At 48.5% G+C, this 24773-nt stretch overlaps 1 protein-coding gene across 4 annotated transcripts in view; it reads right to left on the bottom strand.

Moving 5' to 3' along the window:
* Nucleotides 1–22563, bottom strand: part of FHOD3 (formin homology 2 domain containing 3) — a 480663-nt gene extending 458100 nt beyond the window's left edge. For all 4 annotated transcript variants that reach the window (XM_030336761.1, XM_030336760.1, XM_030336759.1 and 1 more), the window contains exon 1: nt 22363–22563. In XM_030336761.1, the coding sequence (XP_030192621.1) occupies nt 22363–22527 (165 nt within the window). In that variant the 5' untranslated portion in view covers nt 22528–22563. The remainder of the gene's footprint in view (nt 1–22362) is intronic.
* Between the last annotated feature and the right edge of the window lie 2210 nt (nt 22564–24773).

A 24773-nucleotide genomic window follows, 5' to 3' on the forward strand; every position in this document is an offset into this window, starting at 1 on the left:
GCAGGGAGCAAGGACCACTGGGGTCGGGTCCAGTGTTCGCATTTTGCGGGTGAAGACATGTAAGGCTGAGAGATCGGCACGGCTCACCTACCACACGATGTCACTTGCTATTTTGTTTTCTCTATCATCTCTCTCTCCGCATCTCTCCCACTAGAATGCAAGCTCCAAGAAGGTCAGGATTTTTGCCTGTTTTGTTTGCCGGTGTTTCTACAGCACCTAAAACAGAGCCTGGCACATAGCAGGAACTCAACAAAAATGTGTTGAGTGAACGGATAAATGACTAACAGCTAATTAGCCAGAGTCACAAGTGATGTACATTGAGGACAACACATTGCCAGTTATTGATCCCAGAAGGATTAACAGTAGCCTCACCTAAACACACCCTAAGAGGAACCGAGCTGCATAATGACAGAGTGCCAGGGTTGGGGAGCAGAGTTTGCCTTATGGGGTCAGTCCTCAATGCACTCATTATTCTGAGCCTTATATAAACCGATTGGAGACGCTAATGATACCCAAGACCCCTCCATCAACAGTGACTGATCCATATGACCAAAATACACCGTGGAACATGCAGACAGCTCCAAGAATCCCAAGAGCTGACCTTCACCCCGTCAGACGGGTTCCCAGCCCCAGCGACCCATGCAGTAGAATTAGAGCAATGGCGTGTCTGCTGGTGAACAACGGAAGTGTGGCAGAGCCCCCCTGAGGAGCGCCCACCCTCTTCCATGCAAGAAGGGAGAAGCAAAGACTGGTCCTGGGACTGCAGCGGGCAAAACCTCGCTTTGCCCCCTCCCAGATTCCTCCTGCTTTGGCAAACTCTAATCCCCAACACTGCCCCGAATGATGAAATTTAAACCGTTTAGACTTTGCAGAACTGCATACGCTAATTTAATGACGCTCCTGTGTTCTGCTTCGGGGACCAGGCAGACGGAGGAACTCTGGTAAAATGAAAGCGATGGCTCTCCAAGCATGTGGGGGGAAGAAAAGAGGCTTAAAGACACCAGAGCCCTGGGACACAAAGAACTCTTGGCCAGTGTGGGCCCCTCCTCTCCCTTCCCGCTCGGATTAGCCCTTGTCTTCCTTCCTCGAGGCTGCCTAACAGGCAGCCCGGAGCCAGCAGGCTGGAGGCAGAGAGCTGCCACTTCGGGGCCTGGTAAGTCACAGCACAGGGGGACAGCTCACCAAGGAAGAGACAGGGGACACGCACCAAATCAGGAAACCAAAACTGTTCCCCAAAGTCAGGGTGATGACAGGTGTGGTGGGGAGTGTGCCTGGCTGAGCACTGCTGGGGTTCGCTGGGACGGTGCAGACGAGGGGGGCTCTGGTGCAGGCCGGGCGCAGGGCAAGAACTAATGATGCACACATGTCAGCACAGACAGGTTCTGGGCTTTCTTCAAAGTCCTCGCTCCCTGCTGATACCGGGCCAGGCCTTAACCAAAGCCCCGTTCACAGACACTAATGTTACAAGCAAAATTCAAAATCTCAGGATGCCCCCAGAGGCTTAACCCCACATCTCCTCAGAGGAGCCCCCACTTTCATCCACAAGGGAACCTAGCAGAAGCATCTGCACACTGGGTGAATGAGAAAACCAAGAGGCTCGGAGTCAGGTTGACATATCAGAGGGAGAAGACTTTGGTCACAGGAGGCAGAATCTGGAATACATGGCCAAGGACATGGGCAGAGACCAGGAAACACAGAGGGGGAGAGAGAGAGAGAGAGAGAGAGAGAGAGAGAGAGAGAGACTGACTTCTCAGGGAGGCAACTAAAGGACATTGTCCTAAACATCGACACAACCAAAATGTCTACTGAAACTGAAACCGGGCCAATCACAATTTCCTCCATAAGCAGACTCAGCTTACCCATGGGTGGCATTCAAAAGTTCACCATGACTTGGTATCTAGAATTCTGAATGCATTTTTCATAGAAATAAAGCGAAACCTATAGTGAGGGTATCAGGCCAGCCTGCCACCATCATGGCCCATGAATTCTTGGCAACAAGGCCCACGCTGTATTCTTCTTTGATTTCCAAGTGCACTGCAGAGAACCTGACAAAGAGCAAAAACTCACATGGATGTAGGCTGAGTGAAAGGTTTCTGCAAACGTCAGGCATGACTTCACATCTCACGTCTTTGTGTGTTCCTAGAGAAGAGCTGATGTCCTCGGTTGTTTTTTTTTTTTAATGTTTATTTATTTTGAGAGTGAAAGACAGAGCTCCAGCAAGGGAAGGGCAGAGAGAGAGAGAGAGAGACACAGAATCCAAAGCAGGCTCCAGGCTTTGAGCCATCAGCACAGAGCCCGATGTGGGGCTCGAACCCACAAAGTGTGAGATCATGACCTGAGCTGAAGTCGGACACTTAACCAACTGAGCCACCCAGGCGCCCTCCTCCTCAGTTTCTAAAGATACTCAAAGAATCACACCAAACTCCTTCTATTTAGGCCCTTGACCTGATTTGTGTACTATAATACCCGTTGTTCCCACCACCTTCCCGTTCACGTCAGATCGGTCTCTTCTCTGACTTGCCAGAGGAAGGAAACCACAGCCATCGGGCCACATATCCCCCACCCCCGCTCACTTCATCTGTGTGATGATCAAAGTGCATTTTTCATACTCTGAGATCCTCCAGTGCGGCTTGCTGCTTCGCTGACTTACGGTCTTTTGCCAACCGATAGAACTTCTGATGATCTGCGCTCCATGGGGTTTGCCAAATGGTCCCCACGCAGCTCTGTCACAGGCACTGACTGTCCCTTTGCAAAGTCATGGAATGAGGGTCCAGAGTGAATGCTGGGTGATGTCACAGCTCAGGGCAATGAGGCTAAAGGGGGACCCCAGGGCTTCACCTCACATTCCTCCCTATCAGGGCCTCTGAAGGCTTAAGAATAAAGAATTGTGATGGGTATTGAGGAGGGCACCTTTTGGGATGAGCACTGGGTGTGGTATGGAAACCAATTTGTCAATAAATTTCATATATATATATAAAAAAAAAACAAAAAAACAGAATAAACTGAGGGTTGATGGGGGGGTGGGAGGGAGGGGAGGGTGGGTAATGGGTATTGAGGAGGGCACCTGTTGGGATGAGCACTGGGTGTTGTATGGAAACCAATTTGACAATAAATTTCATATATTAAAAAAAATAATAAAAAACACAAATAAAAAAAAAAGAATAAAGAATTGTCAAATACCTATAAACAATGATTTTTAAATTAATGGTCCTTTCTCTGGGAAGTGTTTGAAAAGGTTCTTAGACTCTGAAGTTCAAAGGCTCAAATAACAAACTCTTCTGACAAAGGGGAATTTGCCTAATAAGTCCAAAGCCCTGACAGTCCTGCTAAGGAGGGTACCAGGTAATTCTCTGCCAAAATGCAATCCCACTTCCAGGTATTTATCCGAGAAAAATGAAAACGTATGTTCCCACAAAATCCCCACGCAAACATTTACAACAGAAAAGGCAGTAGGACATCGTGGCTAGGAGATTAGCCTCCAGGTCAAATGTTTATAGCAGCCTTATTTGCAATCACCAAAAACTGGAAATAACAGTGAATGAATGAAGTGAATGAATGAACTGGTACATCCATACAATGGAATACCACTCAGCATTAAAAAGGAACGAGGCATACAACAGCCTAGATGGAGCTCAAGGGCACCCTTGAAGGGTGGAAGAAGCCAGTCTCTGAAGGTTACAGACTACATGCTTTCTGGAAAAAACAAAACCACAGGGCGAGAGAACAGATCTGTGGCTGCCAGAGGTTGGGGGTGAGGGGAATGTCTGACTACAAAGGGATAGCCCTCCGGAATTCTTCAGGTTGGTTCCATAGTGTAGCGGTTAGCACATCTGCTTTACAGAATTCCTCAGGTTGCTGGAATTCTTCTGTATCCTGCGGTAATTACAAGAACCCATGTATGAGTTAAAGCTCCTAAGATTGCACACCAAAAGTAAAAGTGAGTTTTACTGTATATAAATGTCTTTTTCAGAAGCTCACAAATCCTGGACGCTCCTCCCATGTAACAATGGAGTCTCGAACGTTGGCCAGCCTTGCTGACTTGTTCTTTTTTTTTTTTTTTTTTTTTTTTTATGAAATTTATTGACAAATTGGTTTCCATACAACACCCAGTGCTCATCCCAAAAGGTGCCCTCCTCAATACCCATCACCCACCCTCCCCTCCCTCCCACCCCCCATCAACCCTCAGTTTGTTCTCAGTTTTTAACAGTCTCTTATGCTTTGGCTCTCTCCCACTCTAACCTCTTTTTTTTTTTTTTTCCTTCCCCTCCCCCATGGGTTCCTGTTAAGTTTCTCAGGATCCACATAAGAGTGAAACCATATGGTATCTGTCTTTCTCTGTATGGCTTATTTCACTTAGCATTACACTCTCCAGTTCCATCCACGTTGCTACAAAGGGCCATATTTCATTTTTTCTCATTGCCACATAGTACTCCATTGTGTATATATACCACAATTTCTTTATCCATTCATCAGTTGATGGACATTTAGGCTCTTTCCATAATTTGGCTATTGTTGAGAGTGCTGCTATGAACATTGGGGTACAAGTGCCCCTATGCATCAGTACTCCTGTATCCCTTGGATAAATTCCTAGCAGTGCTATTGCTGGGTCATAGGGTAGGTCTATTTTTAATTTTCTGAGGAACCTCCACACTGCTTTCCAGAGCGGCTGCACCAATTTGCATTCCCACCAACAGTGCAAGAGGGTTCCCGTTTCTCCACATCCTCTCCAGCATCTATAGTCTCCTGATTTGTTCATTTTGGCCACTCTGACTGGCGTGAGGTGATACCTGAGTGTGGTTTTGATTTGTATTTCCCTGATAAGGAGCGACGCTGAACATCTTTTCATGTGCCTGTTGGCCATCTGGATGTCTTCTTTAGAGAAGTGTCTATTCATGTTTTCTGCCCATTTCTTCACTGGGTTATTTGTTTTTCGGGTGTGGAGTTTGGTGAGCTCTTTATAGATTTTAGATACTAGCCCTTTGTCCGATATGTCATTTGCAAATATCTTTTCCCATTCCGTTGGTTGCCTTTTAGTTTTGTTGGTTGTTTCCTTTGCTGTGCAGAAGCTTTTTATCTTCATAAGGTCCCAGTCATTCACTTTTGCTTTTAATTCCCTTGCCTTTGGGGATGTGTCGAGTAAGAGATTGCTACGGCTGAGGTCAGAGAGATCTTTTCCTGCTTTCTCCTCTAAGGTTCTGATGGTTTCCTGTCTCACATTTAGGTCCTTTATCCATTTTGAGTTTATTTTTGTAAATGGTGTGAGAAAGTGGTCTAGTTTCAACCTTCTGCATGTTGCTGTCCAGTTCTCCCAGCACCATTTGTTAAAGAGGCTGTCTTTTTTCCATTGGATGTTCTTTCCTGCTTTGTCAAAGATGAGTTGGCCATACGTTTGTGGGTCTAGTTCTGGGGTTTCTATTCTATTCCATTGGTCTGTGTGTCTGTTTTTGTGCCAATACCATGCTGTCTTGATGATGACAGCTTTGTAGTAGAGGCTAAAGTCTGGGATTGTGATGCCTCCTGCTTTGGTCTTCTTCTTCAAAATTCCTTTGGCTATTCGGGGCCTTTTGTGGTTCCATATGAATTTTAGGATTGCTTGTTCTAATTTCGAGAAGAATGCTGGTCTTGCTGACTTGTTCTAACGAGCAGGGTACCAGTAAGAGAGACAGAAGTGGTGAGACAGCACCCTCCTGGCCTCCGTCTGGAGCCCTGAGTTGCCAAGGAAGAAGTCCAGCTACCCGGGAACCACCGTATTAGAGACGGGTGGAGAGACCAGAGAGATAATGAGAGATGCCTGAGGAGCCCCCACCCCTCTGCATCCGCCCAGCCCAGAGGACAGCCTTGCCAACTGGAGAAGCCATGATCCGGCTGCAACCTCAGGAGACAGCCAGAGCCAGAACCACCCGGCGAGGTGCTCCCAAGTTCCTGGCCCAAGGAAACCCTGAGATAAATGTGAATGTTTTAAGCAACTATGCTTCAGAGTGATTTGTTCACAGCCATGGGCAACTAATAAAGGCATTTTCTGAGCAATTGTCATGTGACAGACACTTGCTCATACATTGTCTTGCCTATTTTCCTTCATTTCATCATTTCCTGGGCACTTTCTATACGCCAGGGACTCTACATGGAACGGGACGAGAAGTGCCAAGAGCAAGAGAATCACCAGAACCTAAGGGCTAAGAGATGGGCGTCCAGAGCCAGACAAAGGTGCTTGGTTCGGGCAGCTGGCCAGATGGTATGTCCCTCACAGAGGCAGCATTAACAAGATCCGATCTAGACACAGTGCATGTTCAGCATCTGTGGGACATCCCAAGGGAGCTGTCTAGGGGCAGCTGGATAGTTGGCCTAAGGACCAGAGAGAGCCCTGGACTAGACATAAGAACAAGGGGGTTATCAGAAGGCCCTGGAAGCCACCCAGAAAATGAGGTCAACTGTGAGGAGAAGGCACGGTCTTAGGACAAAGCCCTGAAGAAGGTCAACACTCAAAGGGCAGGAGGGCACAGGGGACTGGGAAGGAAGACTGGGAGGGTGAATCTGTCACTATCGAACTTGGAACAGCATTCCTCAGAGGGGATGACCAGAACTAGGAAGTGCTGCGAAGAGGTTAAATAAGATAAAGACAGAAAAGCATCCCCTGCATTAAAGACAACAACCTCAGCAGGGAATTTCACTGCGGTGGGGCAGACAGGAGAGAGAATGGAACAGGAGGGAAAATGAGGTAAGACAGCAGAGCTCAGACAAGGTCTAAGACACCTGGGGGTGAAGGAAGACTCCAGATCTGGGGACCAGGAAGGAGTGTTTTCCAGATGAAAGAGGCTCCAGCCCATCTACATGCTAAAGGAACCATCCCAGAGGGAAGTTGAGGCTGAAGGTACAAGGTGGGGCAGGGGTTGCTTTGTCTGTGAAGTTACAAGTGAGGCAGGGGAGAGGAGGGACCCGGAAACAGGTGCCCCCCACCGTGGCAGCTAGGGCTAAAGGCCACTAATGCAAAGGTAGGATCCTTTTTGGTTTTGTCCACAACAACCCTGTAAGGGAGGATGCTACAGGTCCAAGGTTTTAGGAGAGGGAATATGGAGGGCGGGGCTGGAGCTGGCCCCCACCACCACTTTGCTGACCCTTGGTTTCCTTTCTCTGGCTTACTGTGCTGGCCTTAACAGAGACTGACACTGTGCAGATACCCCATAAACATTCATGAAAGAGAGGAACATGGGAGAGTCCCCAAAAGGGTCTCATCCTAGCCCTCATTGGCTAATACCTCCACTGACCAAGAATAGCTGTGACCAGGGGCCATGGACAGCAGGAGACCCCATCCTCTAGGCCCAGGCCAGACCCATCCTGTGTCTTGTCTCTGACTATCCTCCTCCCATGCATTCTTCATAGGTGGCTTTTCAGTGACTGCCTGTCCATCCCTCTCCTTTCTTCTCTTCCTTTCCCTCACCTTTTTTTTTTTTTTTGTAATCATTCTCTTCTCATACTTTCATTTTTCTCTCCTCTTTCCTTCCTTTTCCCTTACTTTTATCCATTGTGTGGAATGGAAGTAAACTTCTGAAATCGTTTTGTGCTCACTGATGACACCCCAGTGTGCCAGCCCAGCCCACGGTCTACCTCCGTGGGGCCCCACCATCAGGGGCTGTTCTCAATTGCCCAGAGCCAGCCAGACCTGACCCCCATGCCACATCCCATCCATTTCTCACCTGCATGGAGTGTCCTCGCCTTTCTATTCGCTTCCTCAACCTACTCTCCTACTTCCCCAACCTTCCTGCATGGAGTGTCCTCGCCTTTCTATTCGCTTCCTCAACCTACTCTCCTACTTCCCCAACCTTCCTCTCCTACTCTCTCCAGGAGGATTTTTGGACTGTGAGCCCACACAGATTTTCCCCACTTCTGACATTTCTATAGCCCGACTGCCTGTGTCACACACAGACATGAGTCATATGCTGACCTGTCAGTTGTTACTTCACTCTATGTTATGTCTATGACTGATTTCCCCAACCAATCATAGCCATAAAGGAGATGATTTTCATGGCCTGGGATCAGTGGCCTTGATAGAAAGTTTCCCACTTAACCAAACTCTGCTCTGCAGCTCTCATAAAAATCAGCAGCAGCTGGTTACATATAATGTCTATGGGCTCAGCTGAAATCTCCCCCTGATCACGTTCACTCCACAAACTTCCCTGGGTGCCGATCTATGTTCCTTATGCTTATCTGTGACGGACTGAGGAGGAGAGTCCTCGCTGGAGAGACTTAGAACCTGGGGGAGAGAAGATGTATGCTGGACCTCGCCCTGCCGCCCGCTGAGAAGCTTAATGAGCGTCCGTCGTGAAGCCAACCTGATTTTAGTTTTCTCATCTTGGAGATGGAGCCTAAAGGCCCCATCTCGCCCCCTTTCAGGGTTGTGTGAGGATCAACCAGGCAAACCTATGTCCCAGTGCCCTGTAAGCTGCACAGACACGTCGTGGTTCTATTACTGGCAGATTCAGTGATGAATCACTGTCCACAAAAATGCACCCAGTTCTGGGAACAAAAAACCACTCATATCCTTGACTATTGTTCTGGACAGGCAGGCCAAAGCTCTTTTTTCCTGCCCGCAAACACACGGTGCTGCTGAACTTGAATGGAAGACCCCCAGGAAGACTGGATAACCTCTCCCACGTCCGCGCACTAGCCACTCAGACACTAGCCACTCGGAAACTGCCAGGATACTGCAGAAGCCAGGGGGTCAGTGATTTCTGGAAGCTGTGGTCAGGACCCAGCCTGAGTGCTCCTGCAGCCTGAAAGTATGATGTGATTTGGCCAAGAGGTAATGCATCCCTGTTAGCTGAGTGTCATCCCCTGAAATTGAACCTATCCAGAACCCTCGAGGCTGGCAAAGCGCTGAATCTCCCCGTGTGGAAGGAAGGGCAGTTGGACTCTGTGGCCCCCACTCCCGTCTCCCAGACCCACCTTCCTCTTGGGACGTCCCACTAATCACAGCCGCGCTGGCCTCCCCAGCTTCAGGGACCCTGACCTTCACACAAGCTCACAACTCTCCTCACCCTCCCCACGGGTCAGCATGGGCAGAACAGTAAACAAGGCCATGTAGAAGGCCGGGAACGAGGCAGAAGGGACATCTGGCCCATGACACAGTGCTTCCTCGTCGTGCACTGCAGGCCTCAAATCTGGCCCCATGGAGGAGACCTCACCACCCCCGTGCAGCAGAGCCGCAGGCCATGTGCACACCCTCCAAACCCAACAGGAGATAGCACTGGCGGGACAGTGGGCCTTCTCTTGCCAACCTCAGGCTTCCTGTCTGAGATCCTAGCACAGACCCAGTGCGGAAAAGGCCAGAAAACAAGGTTTTGCTATTCTGAAGAATTGGTTCTACCTCACTCACCTGCAGTTTGTGGGGGAAATTGTAACATGCAAATCATGTTCACGGATTAGGGATCTGATGAAGGATCTTGAAAGTTAAGGGTCTACTCCACTGTTGCAATCATCATGATATAAATATACCCTATACTTTTCCACCTAACATTCTTTCAAATATTCAAAAATTATCTACTAGGGCTTATTATGTATCAGGTGCTGCCCTAGAAACTCTGAACTGGAAGGTAAGGGAAAATGCATTTCCTGGGGCACCTGGGTGGCTCAGTCAGTTAAGTATCCAACTCTTGATTTCGGCTCAGGTCATAATCTCACAGTTCGTGGGTTCAAGTCCCCCATCAGGCTGCATGCTAACAGTGCAGCCTGCTGGGGATTCTCTCTCTCCTTTTTCTCTCTGCCCCTCCCTTACTCATGCTGTCTCTCTCCTCTCCTCTCTCTCTCTCTCTCTCCTCCTCCTCCTCCTCCTCCTCCTCTCTCTCAAAATAAATAAACTTTAAAAAATGCACTTCCTGCTACTGAAGGGTTATACCTGCTGGGGAGATGGTAACACAGAATGAAATAAGAACCAGAGTGTCATGGGTGAGGGATGTGTGAAGCACAGCCCACACATGCCTGGGGGAGGGCTGGGAAAGCCTACAGAGGTAACCCTTAGACACAGTCTCATCCCAGACTGGAGGGCTGAAGAGGCAGTCCAGGTAAAGGCAAGAACTTGAACAACCATCTGGGGCAGCCTATCAGGAGAACTGCAGGCATTTTCGCACAGGGTTTCAGAGGGGTAGGGAGGGAAGGACAATCGGGGATAATGTGGGAGTGACAGACAAAAGGCCAGGTCAGAGAGCCCTGAGTGTCCCTGTGAAGAGCTGGGACTTCACCTGTAGATACTGGAGAGCCACCAGAGTGACGGAGGAGGGGGTAAGGAAAGCAACTGGGGAGTGGGAGAATGGATCAGAGTTATTTTCCAGAGCCTGGACTCCTGTCCAAAGGAGAACCAAGACGACTCAGGAAAGGAAAGAAGGGGGCTGGATGGGTGCAGAGGAATCAGGCTGACTCACAGTTCTCATGGCGTTTCTGATGAATAAGATGGAGAGGCGATGTAAGCAGGTCTGGGAGAAGGAGGTCACTCATCCCATTCTTGGCATTTCTTATCTACATTTCCATATGCACAATTTTATGATTCCTGGGGGTTGTCACGGACTGAATATGTCTCCTCAAAACTCACAGGTTGCAGCCCTAACTGCCAATGTGATGGTATTAAGAGGGAGAGCCTGTGGTTTAGATGCGGGTGGGGCCCCATGATGGGATTAGTGCCCTTATAAGAAGAGGAAGTTAAGTGTATAAAACCACAAAGAAGAAGAAAGAAAGAAGGAAAGAAACAAAAGAGAGGAAGGAAGGAAGGAAGGAAGGAAGGAAGGAAGGAAGGAAGGAAGGAAGGAAGGGAGGGAGGGAAAGTGACAAAGAGGGAAAGAAGGAGGAGAAAGAGGGGGAGACACAAGAGCTTCCTCTCTCTGCCATATAAGAACACAGCAAGAAGGTGGCCATCTATCTGCAAGCCAGAAAGGAGAACCTAACCAAGAACCAAATCTACTGGCACCTTGATCTTGGACTCCCAGTCTCTGGAACTGTTGAGAAAATAAATGTCTGCTGTTTAAGCCCCCAGTCTATGGTATTGTGCTATATAGGAGTTATTTTCATAGTTACCCAATATTCTATGCATAATAAAACATATTTAATATCTTCCTCGTGCTTGGACACGGAGTTTGTCTTATCTTTTCATTATTAAAATAACCCTCAAATACCTTTTATATTTTTATTTCTCTCTTCAAATAATTCTTGCAAGTGGGGTCACCCAGTCCAAAATAATCGTTTTTATGAATTGCATGTGTTGCCAAGTCTCTAGAAAGAGGGAGGATCATGGACTACACTACCTGCAGCATTTAAGTGCCTTAGTTTCCTCAAAGCATTAGCAACCAATGAGATGTACCTCTGTCTTACTACCATGATACTGTTATATGTACACAAAGTAACAGTTCTAAGTTTAGCATTGACTTTTAAACTATAGTCATGATTTTGTCCCTCAAAATAGGGAGAGGCAATGGGATACACACAAATAATTTACTAGGGGTTTGAACAATCTTCTCTGAATACCACCTGGTGGTAATCCCAGCACTCAAATGTGACTCTCAGCTGTGATGCTAGCTGTGTGTCAGACTGGAGCTGGGCTTCAAACTTGGTCTAGCCCTTTCTTTTTTTTTTTTTTTTTAATTTTTTTTTTTAACGTTTATTTATTTTGAGACAGAGAGAGACAGAGCATGAATGGGGGAGGGTCAGAGGGAGGGAGACACAGAATCCGAAACAGGCTCCGGGCTGTCAGCACACAGCCCGACGCGGGGCTCGAACTCACGGACCGCGAGATCATGACCTGAGCCAAAGTCGGCCGCTTAACCGACTGAGCCACCCAGGCGCCCCGGTCTAGCCCTTTCTTCACCAACTCCACACTGATTTAGGGACCATCTTTCCAACCACCTTCTTAAAATGGGAGAAACTGCTTCCATCCAAGATAAATTCTTTACCCTTCTACTCCACAACTAAACACCTAGGAATTCATGTTAAGGAAATAATTAGAAGTGCAAAGATTTTCTTTCTCCAAGTATATATGTGTATATATATATATATATATATATATATATATGTGTGTGTGTGTGTGTGTATATGTATATGTATGTATATACATGTATATATATACATACATATACATATGTATACATATATATATATTATAGCATCATCTGCATTTTTATATTGGCAACTACCTAAACATCCAGTGGTTCATTCATTCCTGCATTTGTTTAATGAATATTTATTAAGCACCAAGCACATGACTAATACACACGGAAGAAGACAGAGCCCTTTCCCTCACAGCACAGGGGAATAATGCTTACACGGACCACAGTAGATGCATGTCCTAGATTACCATGCTGTCATTAAAGAAGATATGCTCCAGGAGTATTTCATGGCTCTGGAAAGTATTCATAATATTATACTTTGAAATGCATAGATACTAAAATCCTGGTAAGACACAAAGGGTTAAGAGTGATTGGTTCCCTTTGGGTGGTGAGCAGAGTGGTTTCTATGCTTTCAGTGTGCTTTTCTGTCGTCTCCAAATTTATACACGTGCTCATACTGCGACGGGAAGAGATGCCCTGTTAGTTTTACACGGGGATGCTCCTTGCCTCTTGGCCTTTCTCTCCTTGGATCTAGCTTTGTTCGTGGTAACCTCTCCCCGGCAACGTCACTCTGATTCCACAAAGTTCACAGCTAAATGGAACCGCAGGTGTGAAGATGGTTTAGGATATCAAACATACACAGAGCAATATAGATGACATTGACCGAAGTAGGAGAAAACAGACTCCATTGCTCAGCTTTAACATCAGAAGAAATTAGCTTTCTACTTCTGCTCCCACAGGGAAAAGTGACCAGTCTGTATCTAGGCACTATCTGCAGGTCACAGGTCACTCTACCTACCAAACCCTGTAGTCAGGGTCCTTCTGGTTCATCCATCCTAATTCCACCCTGTTAGGCACCAGCCAACTGATGAACCGTCCAGACCCATCTCCATCCCCATCTGTGGAGCTACGAAGACCCACTTCTGTAAGTGAAAACCAGGAACAAGTAAAGAATAAATTCTGCAAGTAGAGCTCAAAAATGAGAAAGGTGGCACTTGAAGGGAGGGGCAACTACTCACTCTCGAACTAGAACAGGCTGCCAGAGGCTTTGCAGGAGGAACTTCTGCATGGAAAGAGTTTGAATGAGGCCACTCTTCCTTCCCTCCAGCCCTGAATGTTATGGTAATTCACCCATTCAACAACCATTTGCTAGACGTGTGCTTTGTGCCAGACACTGTTCTAGGCTCTAGGGCTATAGCAGTAAACCCAACAGACCCTAAGAGCAAGCAAGCAAGCAACCAACCAACCAACCCTGCCTTTGTGGAGCAGTGGGCCAACCGCTCAAGGGTTTTGGAGTTGACCCTCAAGGACAGGGGGCTGAGGGAGGTTTGGAGCAGAGGAGTGAAGTATTCTGACTCTCTTTTTCCTCTTTAATGGGTCACACAGGTCTGTTTCCTCGGTATTCCTTCACCTTAAAATCAATTAAAGGGACCCTCTTGAACCATTTTTTCCTATCAGTGGCTATGTTCCAAGGCCAGGGGAGAACCTCTACCCCACAGATATCACGACTTCCCGTAAACCACAGTCAGTAAGACGGTGGACTGTCAGCACAAGAACACACTGCTGGACGATGGAGCACACGGCCCAGAAACACCCCTCCAGGGCTGTGGACACAAGTGGCTCGGGGCGGCACCACCAAGACTGTGCTCCCAGCCCCCCCACATTCCCTATGACTGGGGTATCGTCAACCTCTGTCTTCAGTCAGCTGCTTTCCAGGGGAGTCCAGCACCAAGCCACCCCCCCCCCACCCAGCTGCACGCAGCCTGCGTGGGCAAATCAGAGGACCAGACAGAAGTCCCCTCATAATTATTCACAAGGGTTGAAAGCTGGGTTTTTCAGGGTGTGGTACACTGAATACCGAATTTCATTTAATGAAATTACAATAGGAGAGGGGAAGGAAGCATTGTTTAAACCACTTGTCTCCACCTCAGCACCACCACACATGTGTGTTCCTGAGTTGTGAGGGATTTACCTTTGGCTCTGGAGTAACAATTACCATGAGGGGAGGACTGGGGAAGGTGAGCTCAAATCATGGAGAAAACAAAACTGGTACCAAAGCAGTATAAACTCCTCTAGTCAAAGCACTGGCCAGCACGAGCAGGCAACGTGAATGGCAGCGGTGCTACATGTGACTCCGGCTTGGCCAAAAGGACCCTCCTCCTCATCCGCTCCCCCAAGGACCCGTTGCTCAGTCTTGCACCTGCTCTAAACATGTCAGTGTCTGGCCACTCAGGAGCATCTGCCCATCAACGCATCCGCCACGAGCCCCAAGCCGCTCCTGGGATCTGATGTATCGGACAGAAGATGCGTCAGTCACATCTTCTATTCTGAGAACTTCAAAATAGTCTTTGGAATGTCCTGTGCACTCTGGTAAAGGCCCCGGGCACTTCATTCGCTGCCATAACACCGGTGCATGAAGATGCAGAGTAGCCTAGTCAGTAACAGCAAAGTCTTCTTCTGGGTTTTTTTTTTCTTTCCAAGAATGTTAAAAATACTTGATGGAAGTGGAGCGCCTGGGTGCCTCGGTTGAGCGTCCGACTCTTGATTTTGGCTCAGGTCATGATCTCACAGTCCATGAGTTCAAGCCCCGAGTTGGGCTCAGTGCTGACTTCATGGAGCCTGCTTGGGATTCTATCTCTCCCTCTCTCTCTCTCTCTCTGCCCCTCCCCTGCTCCCTCTCTCTCTCTCTCTCTCTCTGAAAATAAGTAAATAAACTTTAAAAAATATTGGATGAAGTGATCAACAAATCCATTTTTCTGTGTCCTTTGTGCCAAATCTAGAACCATTGTCCTATATTGAATTGCAAGACGTTTAACATTTTCCCTTTTCCCCATGTGTTCAACAATTTCGAGATTTTTTTCCCCCCTGATATTAAGTTCTAAACATTTTCCCTTAGAGTCTGAAATTTTAATTTCTGGTTACAAATCTAAGTGGTGAAAAGAAAAGTAGGTCCCCAAGTTGCAAACAGATACAATGTAGATTCCATTTGTTCCTATGTGGCTCTAAAAATAGATAAACTTCTGGGTATATAATTTCGCTGATGCATGGTAATCTATTTTTTAAATTTGTTTTAATTTTTAAATTTTGTTAAATCTTCCCCCTTCCCAATAGCTAATCCATGACATGGTTTAATCTCTCCACAGAGGGGCGCCTGGGTGGCGCAGTCGGTTAAGCGTCCGACTTCAGCCAGGTCACGATCTCGCGGTCCGTGAGTTCGAGCCCCGCGTCGGGCTCTGGGCTGATGGCTCAGAGCCTGGAGCCTGTTTCCAATTCTGTGTCTCCCTCTCTCTCTGCCCCTCCCCCGTTCATGCTCTGTCTCTCTCTGTCCCAAAAATAAATAAACGTTGAAAAAAAAAATTTAAAAAAAAAAAATAATAATAATCTCTCCACAGAAATCAAAAGCTGCCGGTACGAATGCCAACATATACAATCAACTTACATTTTCATATACGTTACAACGTCACTGCCATGCACTGAGTTATGCTCTCTTGAGGCATACTAAAGGTGGAGGTAGAACTGACTCACTGGGAATCAGGTACAAGCCTGCGGGTGGCCATGAGAGTAAGTCACAGGCTCCAAAAGCCACTGGGAAACCGAGTACCTTTATACCGGTGTCGTTCAGTATAGCCTCAGCAATATGTCAGTTTAATGATAAAAATTTACGGGCAGCTACTGAAGCTACACGTATAATATCTCTACGTTAATACTTCTTTTACCAAACTAAGAGTTTGTATAACTGATGCTTGCTGACTACATCTTAAGAATTGACTGAGCCTGGGGGCGCCTGGGTGGCTCAGTCGGTTGGGCGTCCAACTTCGGCTCAGGTCATGATCTCGCGGTCCATGGGTTTAAGCCCCACATCAGGCTCTGCGCTGACAGCTCAGAGCCTGGATGGAGCCTGCTTCGGATTCTGTGTCCCTCTCTCTCTGTGCCCCTCCCCTGCTAAAGCTCTGTCTCTGTCTCAAAAATAAATAAACATTAAAAAAAAAAATTAAAAAAAAAAAAAGAATTGACTGATCCTGGAAAGATACCCTAAATATAAAAAGACTGATGTCCCACACTTGCTTTCAAAGATCCTAAGGAGTACATAAACATCAGGGTAGGAAGAAAAGTATCAGTGGAAGCATAACAAAAAATCTACAGAAAAACTGGCTATCTCGGCCATAGTAAACACACTCAGGACACCCAGTGACACTTAATGAAAGGACTCTGATCCCAAAGGGGACATTGAAACTCGTAACCTAATTTTTTAGCTCTTTTATTTTAAAAGTTCCACATCTGCGAAAGTATAGAAAATAGTATAATGACCCACCTCCTGCACCCATATTTCAGCGTTAACTCATGGTCGATCTTGCCCCATCTGTACATTCACCCACCTACTTGCCTCTTGTCCAGGATTATTTTGAAACAAATTCCAGATATCATATAATTTCACCTATAAATATTTCAGTATGTATCTCTGAAAAATATAAACTTTCTTGAACTATAACCATAATATTATCACATTTTAATAATTTCTAACATCAAATCAATGTATCATTAAATTTAATAAATGTTAATACCAAATAGTCATTCAAGTTTCCTCAATGATTTCAAATATTTATTCACCGCGTGTTTGTTCGAATTAGGACCCAATTAGCCACGCATTGCAATCAGCTGTTGATATATCTCTTGAATCTCTTTTACTCTAAGTTTCCCCTCCATCTTTTTTTTCTTTGCAATTTAATTTTTTGGAGAAACCATAGTTTCCCACAATCTGGATTTTGCTGATTGCACCCCTGCAGTGAGGTTTAACATTCATTGTAGCTTAATTTTCCCCATTCTTTCTTACTTAGTTCAGAACAAGATCCAGAAACACTTCCCAATAAAACAGCTAATAAAGCAAAAATAAAAACAAAAAGCAATCTGCTTGTCTCTCTAAAGGAGCAGATGCTGACAAACACAAGATTCTGAAAATGTCCCCCAGAAGTGGAAGCAGCTACATTGATTAGAAAGCCAGGTTAAACTGGGGACATTCCTGAGCCAGCCACAGACCACAGGGGCGTCACCTGGAGATGAGGTGGGGAGGTTGCCAGGAGTGGTGACTGGCTCAGGACAAAAAGGTTCCCAAGCGTTCAAAGTTTCATCTTCAGAGAGAAATAAACCCTGGAGGAGAAAGAAGGCTGGGGGAGGGGAGCTCAGCGTTGGCCTCAGCATGTTAATCAGTTTTAAATCTGCCACCATTAAGAACTAACATTTCAGAGTCCGGAGGGGGAGGGCGGGGGCAGGCTGGCCTGTTGTTTTCCAGAGGGACACAGGTTGGACTCCGAGGACAAAAGGCACGGCCTCACAGAGCTTCAATGCTGGAAGGACTTACCAGAGCACGACCGGTTAAGTCCCAGCCCTGTGACAGGCAGCCGCGTGTGAAGGCAACGCAGGCAGCCCCCCTCCCCCACCTGTGCTTCCCCTGCACAAGAGAGCGTGTGCTCTGCTGCTGGCTTTCTAATAATGGGACACACTTGGCTACAGGCTTTGGAGGAAAAAAAAAAAAAAAGACGACCTTAAATCTCAGCTCTTTCACTTAAAAGCGGTGTGGCCTTAGATAACCTGCTTAGTCTCCCTGTGCCTCAGTTTCCCCACCTGTTACTTGCGGATACTATCGTTCATCTGCTAGAGCTGTTATGAGGATAAATGAAGTTATGCATGAAGGCCTACAGTGTAGTGCCCAGCACATTCCCATTGTGTGTTAGCCTTTGCCCCCCAAAGATTTCTGCCAGTCCCTTCCACACCACATCCTTGAAGGAAGCCATGACAGCACCTGCAGGGCGTCCGGCTGGGTTACCGATGCCGTCTGTGGCCATGCATGAAGCAAAGCCAACTGACCCATAAAGAGTTCAATCCCATGATCCTGATCTCAATAGCGTGGCTCCAACCAACTGAGCTAATTACGGTACAGTCAGATTCACCTCGGCTTGCACAGAGATGCTCTCAGCACTTCATACAACATTCTTAAACACTTCTGTCCTAAGATGCTCTGTGCCACAACACACTTGCCAACTTTACTAATGATCTCATCTTCTAAAAATCTCAATGTAATGTAGCAAACAGATGTGTCCCGTAAGAGGATTAAGGTGGAAATTCATTACAGCAATAATACCAGTGGATTTGTGTTCTATAACTAACACCGATCAATCAACTTAGGGCACACTCCATCTTCGCACTACTCAGCTTCAAGAAAAACATGGGAGAAGTAGCCAGCCAGGTCTCTCCCTCAAAGAACTGATCTGTAACAGGGGAGACAGTGAGAGCCCGACATACTGAGAGCCTGACCTAAATGACCTCTAATCCATGCTGCTTAGGAATCACCAAAGCATGTTGGAAAAAATACACATCCTGATTCAACAGGTCTGGGGAGGCTGACAGCCCCTTTCTAAGACGAGTCTAGGTGACGCCCAGCCCACCCTTGAAGGACCAAGGCTCTAATTCTCACTGCGATCTGTTGTTTTGCAGGTGGAACAGCTGAGACAGGGAGGCAACCACAGAGACAGAGGTCGTGAGAAAAAAATGAACACAATACAGTCAAGAGACGGAACTCTGGAAAATGGACAGGCTGCCTGGAAGGAAGACATCCAAGACACAAAAGTGGAGTCATTGAGAGCTGAGGCCTCGTGTGGAATGCCATCCCTGGAACTTCCCACTCGTGTGACCAGGTGGATTCCTTTGTTCTGGGTCTCTTCTGCCACGGAATGCAAGAGTGCCCGTACCTGATCCGTAGACTTGGCGAAATGATGCGTATCTAGAATGCTCCTTGTCTTGGGCAAGCGCCTAGAACACAGTCACTATTATCACTCCACTCTGTCTGGTCCACAAAAGGCACCGAAGTATTTCCTGAACTGAATTACTAAGTCTTAACTGCCATTGTAACAGATAAGCTGGTTATCACTTAGTTTGTAAAAATAGCCTACGATTCCACTTTTGTCTATCAAAAGGAAACAAGAATCCGTAGTCTTTCATAATCAATCAACCCCAAAACATTTAAATTGTGAAAGGCATATGATTTATTAATTCTACTGTATAGTTTTCTACATTAGAGGTCCTATAATTATAATTCCTTAGAACACTGAACCAGAAATAAACACCTATTTATGCAACATTTGAGAACAAAAGGGCTTACCTAGGCCAGACAGAACATATAACCACCAAAATGAACATCTCCCCAGTGAGTCTACAGCATCTGTTTTGACCTTTTTGTTATCACACTCGTCATTAATTTACTTATCTTCCCTGGAATGACTAGCAATTTTGGAAAAGACAAAGCATAATAAGCACAATATATCATTTTTGTCCAAGACAGTGGTTTAGTTAACAGCTAACTTCTAAAGGAGTCAGCAGACATGAGCTAAATTAATAGATCATTAAGTTAGAAAAAGATGCACAGACTCAAGTTTTGGCTGGGAAGGGCCTGAGAGATCCAATTCAAACGTTCCCAGCACAGGAGACTCTTAGGGGGTGCTGCATAAATTAGAACCCTCCACAGGGGCTTCTAGATGCCGGTTACACAGGTGCGTTCACTAAGTGACCGTCCATCCAGCCTCTCACTTATGCCCTGCACACTTTTCTGTGTGTACAATCTACTTCAAGCAAAAGTTTACTCCCCACAGGGTGTTGAAAGTGTGGGACAGCTGGGTACACTGAGGGTGTCTGCATGTTCCACAGTCAGGCTTCTCCATCCTTTCCATCACACAGATTGCCCTCCCACAAGGAACTCCCCATCTTGCCAAGGCCAGGCTCATTGGGACCTGAGAGAAGCATTCCCTGTGTTTCGGGAAGGCTTACTCAGGGCAGGGGTCTGGAGTGAGAGGTCTGGGTTCCCTCACCATCAGCTAATTCACAGCAAGGATGGTAACTACTTGTTTCCACCTCTGACTCTGAAATCTACCAGGCCAGGAATTCTGCCTCAAGGCTCTTACTCATGCCTGTAACATTCACCTGCCCCAGGCCAAAAAGTACCTGGCACACAAAGGTGATTTGGTGAGCTCCCCAAGGTAATGCAATGGAACCCCCACGACTTCCGCCCACCCCACACTGCTGGTCCAGGGAGCAGAACAGCACTGGGGGCTGAGACCCAGGGTTTGAATCTCAGCTCTCTAGTCCTAGCAAAAAAAACTAAGTTACTTACTTGCTCTCTTCCACAGTTTCCTCATCTGCAAAATAGGGATCCTAAAAGTAGCCTCATTCACAGAGGTATGTAGCATTAAACGATATTGCACACTGACTCACAACTCGTTAGCTCTATCACAGGGGGACCATCCAATTTTAAGATTCTCTGCTGGAAATTAATGAGCATTTTTAAACATGAATGTGCACCGAGGCATATAAATGCACTGAATTGTGCTCTGCAGAGCCCTGGCTAATAGAATCAGCCAATCACTCAGCTCTAGACATGAAAAACAATGTCAAACATCTGAATATACTGCAGGGGTCTTTGGGCAAAAGACGCTGAGACCAAGCATAGCTGGCTGCCAAGACCAGGAGTCAAGGAGTTCTACAGGTTATCTCCAGGTTCTCCTTGTTCTACAGGCAACACCTCAGAACATTCTGTGAGCCAGTGCAACTTCAGCGCTGTGGCTTCTAGCTGGGTGGGGGGAGGTGGGGAAGGCCAATGCTGGAGCACCATCATTTCCTCCTACCAGAACAGAGGAGGAACACTGGATCAGGACTATGGGGCTACTCTATAGAAACATAAAAAAGTACTTTAGCTTCCAGCTTGAAAGGTCAACCTATGTATATAGGGTTTGAAATCCAAGAAAACCACTTCAAGGTCATAGGGCCACAATTATGAGCCTTCTGTGGTTTCAACAAAAGATCACTGTAATCAGTGATCATAATGAATGGAGTATCATGATGCCAAAAGAAGTCCTTTGAAACTTTCAACTCAATCTACTGATTAAGAAGAACCAAATAATTTACAAAAGTGATTCTGATTCGCTGAATTCACACTACATCATTCTGTCCCTCCATCTCCCAATCCATCCTGTTTTTATGGCCAGAGAGTTTCCCCCAAACAGTGATTGTTATCCACTCTGCACCAACACAGAGAGAATGAGACGGAACTGCCCCATTCCTCATTCCTGAAAGCAGGTTACTAATTAAGGAGAGAAGCATTGATACACTAACAGCACTGCCCAAGTACACCAGTTTCCACATACAAACTCCCTCTCTACTTCCAAGGCAGGTGAACATCATACAGAAATCTAAAGAATTTTGAAAAATCAATTTTGTTCTTTTTGGTATCAAGGGTTATCTCTTCCAAATATTTATCAGTGTTGATCCTCATTGAATAAATCATCTCCAAGCTTTGATATGAACCCAAGCAAAAAAAAAAAAAAAAAAAAAGTGCCGGTAAGTAATTCTTCAAGGTGCAATCTGTTTAAGTAAGAGGGAGGGCTCTCTTGAGTAACCAAATGGTTAGCTTTCAATGCCCAGCTCTTTGCAACACACACTTTGCAAGATGCCTGTCCTCCTGCAAAGGGTTAAAAAAAAAAAAAAGAAGAAGAAGAAGAAAAGAAGAAAAAAGCCTCTATCGGGTGGACTGAGAAGCCATTCTTCCCAGGGGACACTCATTTCGGGCTGCGAGGCTCTGGCTTTGTGAGCGCGCCGCCCCTCCGCGCCCCCGCCCCTCCTCCCACAGCTACCGCTTCTCCAAGGTTCCCAAGGCCACCTGCTTCTCCAGAGAAAAGGGGGCTACTCCGAGAGCTATCTCAGTGCGCAGTCGGCATCCCCCGCGATGCCCCGCGGGGGAGGAGGAGGCGGTGTCCCCCAGGAAGAGTGCTTTGTCGTGAGGCTCGCGCGGCCGCCCGCAGCGGCCCCAGAGGCCTGAGAGGTTTAGACCTGAGTCCCCCGGGGCCCAGTTTCTTTCCGCTCCAGGCTCGGCGCCGGCCCAGGTACCAGGGCCCACCGCCGGCATCGGAGCCCCACCCCGCCCACCCAGCCGAGCTAACGGCGCGGCGCGGGGGAACCTTCTCCATCTCGCCTCGGGCCCGCGCGGCACCTGCTCTGCCCCGCCCGCTCCGGCTCTGGGCCGGAGCGCAAGGCTGTCCTCCTCTCGCGCCCGGGAAATCCCGCGCCAGCCGGCGGATGCCCCCGGCCCCTCTACCTAACGGGAAGGGGGGAAGTCTGCCCTTGGGCGCCAGTCCCCCGGGGCCGCCCCTATCCGAGCCTGCCCGCGGCGCCCCCACCCCCGCGCGCCCCGCAGCAGGGGCCGCGTCCGGAGAACCCAGCCCGCATCGGTCGGCCGTACCTTGTGCGGCGCCCGCAGCAGCCGGTGGACCCCGGCCAGCTGGGTGCCGAGAGCGAGGTCCTCGCGAAACGTGAACAGCGGCGGCCGGCTGGGCTCGGGGAAGTTGGTGCTGTTGAAAGGGTCCGTGTCGTCCAAGAACTGCACCCGGCAAGCCAGCGTGGCCATGATGCATCCCTGCCCCTGGGAGCGCGGGCGCCGGGATCGGCGGGGCCGCGGGCCGAGACGCCGGGGTCACACCGCGAGCAGGGGAGGCCGCGGCCGCCGATCGCTGGCTCGCGGGCTCGCAGGCTCCGGCGCGCCCGGCTGCAGCCCGGGCTCCGGCCGCGGGGGGGCGGGGCGGGGGCGGGGCCGACAGGCCCCTCTGTCCCCTCCTCCGGCTCCTCCCCTGCTCAGTCCCCTCGCGCCCGGCCCCGCTGCCCCGACCGCGGAGCCTGCCGCCGGGAAAGGGAAAGGGAGAACCGCTCCCGCGGCATCCGCAGCCCTGCGCCAAGCCGTCTGGCAGACGCGGCGGGGCGGGGATCCCCGCCGGGCTGACTCCGGCAGCGCGGGCGCCGCTTGGGCCGCCCGCTGCACGGGCGTCCCTCGGCGTGGGGAGCACCGACGGAGCTGCACCCCTCGGAGCTCCGGGTCTTCCCCATCTGCGAGAGGACTTAACCCCTTACAGATGAAGGCGGCAGTGGGGGGCTCCTGCTGCCTGGATTTGGAAAACCCCAGCTGGGCACCTGCAGAGGAGGGAGCCGGCCCCCCCGCAAGCAAACGGGGTGGCAGCCACCTGGAGCCCAGGCGAGGGTTACCCGGAGGTTTCCCTTGGGAAGAAAGAAGCTTAGGAGGAGGAGAGTGAGCCGAGCAGCTCCTAACAGATATCCCAGGGGGCGCTAGGAGCGAAGACTGGGGGACTGCGCCGCTCTGCTCCAGGACCCCAGCGCCAGGCGTGACACCGGGGCCACCTGGTGGGTGCTAGTTGACCCTCCGTATCACCGCAGCCTCTTGACCAGTTAGGTCCCCGAATACCCTAACTGGATCTTGTGGGGCCGCGAGGACCGCTTCGGATGAGGTCACTGAGATGCAGAGGGGCGATGGAAAGCTAGTGACCTGCTCGCAAGCGAGGGACGTGGAGGAAAGGGTTGCACAGCCCACCTCGGCCGCGCGGGAGCTTCGGGGCTCTTCTCGGCCTCCCACCGCTCTCCTCGCTGCTCGCGGGCGACCCCCTTCGTTCCCAATAAGAATTCACAGTTTTCTCCATTCGCAGGCTGTGGCCAAGTTCGTGGTGCCTCATACCTCGTACAGATGACCGGGATAATAGCCAATCGCTCTTCACATCCACGTCTTAACAAGGCGGCTCTATAATGTCTCTCTCCTTTTTTTGTGGTTTCAAGGAGAAAGAAATCCTTGTCCTATACTTGGCACCTTTACTTTTTTTTTTTCTTTTTAAGATTTTTAAGTAATCTCTACACTCAAGGTGGGGCTCAAACTCGCAATCTCCAAGATCAAGAGTCCCATGCTCCGCCTACTGAGCCAACCAGCCGCCCCTCCAGCCCCTTCACCGGCACCTTTAACCTTCCCTCTCCATGTTGCATGTGCAACACTTAACGCCTGGTCTTAAAATAACAATCAGCCAGGACACTTCTATTCATACCAGCAGAACTCCTAGCTCTCCTTACTTTTTGCTCCTTAACCCTTTGAAGGAGTCCTCTGGGCAGACCCCTACAGCAACTTCGCCATCAGCTCATGGCCAGAATACTAAACCCCCAAATTCTATTCCCTCGCCAGGGGCCTCCTACCCTCCTACTTTGAACCCCAACTCCCTGCCCACTGAGAGAGCCCTCTGGTCTTTCTGGCCACCTCATTTCCCATCGTCACTATCCCAAAATGAATCCCAACCCATCATCTCAAGGCCTCCTTTTCACACTGCTCCCTAGGCTTCTCCCACCTGTCAGATCCTGGGCAGGTTCCTGCCCCTGCCCCATCTCGCCAATGCCTGTGGACAGTGGAACCAATCTCAGTGACCCATTTACCCCCACCCCAGGCTCCTAAGCACTGCCCAATGAAGCTGGCTCCCCACTGCCTTTAGGCAGCCAAAAGTTTCTGTCACTTTCCTCTACCTACAGATTTATTCAGTACAGAAACTTGTCTCTAGCACAGAGTCCTCCCCTCCCAACACTCCCTCCTCTCCACCTTCCGTTCCCACCCTCCATCTCCCACATCTCAAGAGATAACCAAAGCCTTGTTTTTCCTCCTCCTGAAGGCTCTATCTCCATCTGGACCCTGAGTCCCTCCCTTCCCAGTTGCTCTGGTAGCACCTTTCATACATGCTTACCTATATTTTTATTTACCTATATTTTACCTATGCTCTAATAAACTATAAGATTTCCAGGATTGGAATTGCCTTACTCAGTTTTAGTCTTAAAACT

Source organism: Lynx canadensis, chromosome D3 (genome assembly GCF_007474595.2).
Source record: "Lynx canadensis isolate LIC74 chromosome D3, mLynCan4.pri.v2, whole genome shotgun sequence".
Classification (NCBI taxonomy): domain Eukaryota; kingdom Metazoa; phylum Chordata; class Mammalia; order Carnivora; family Felidae; genus Lynx; species Lynx canadensis.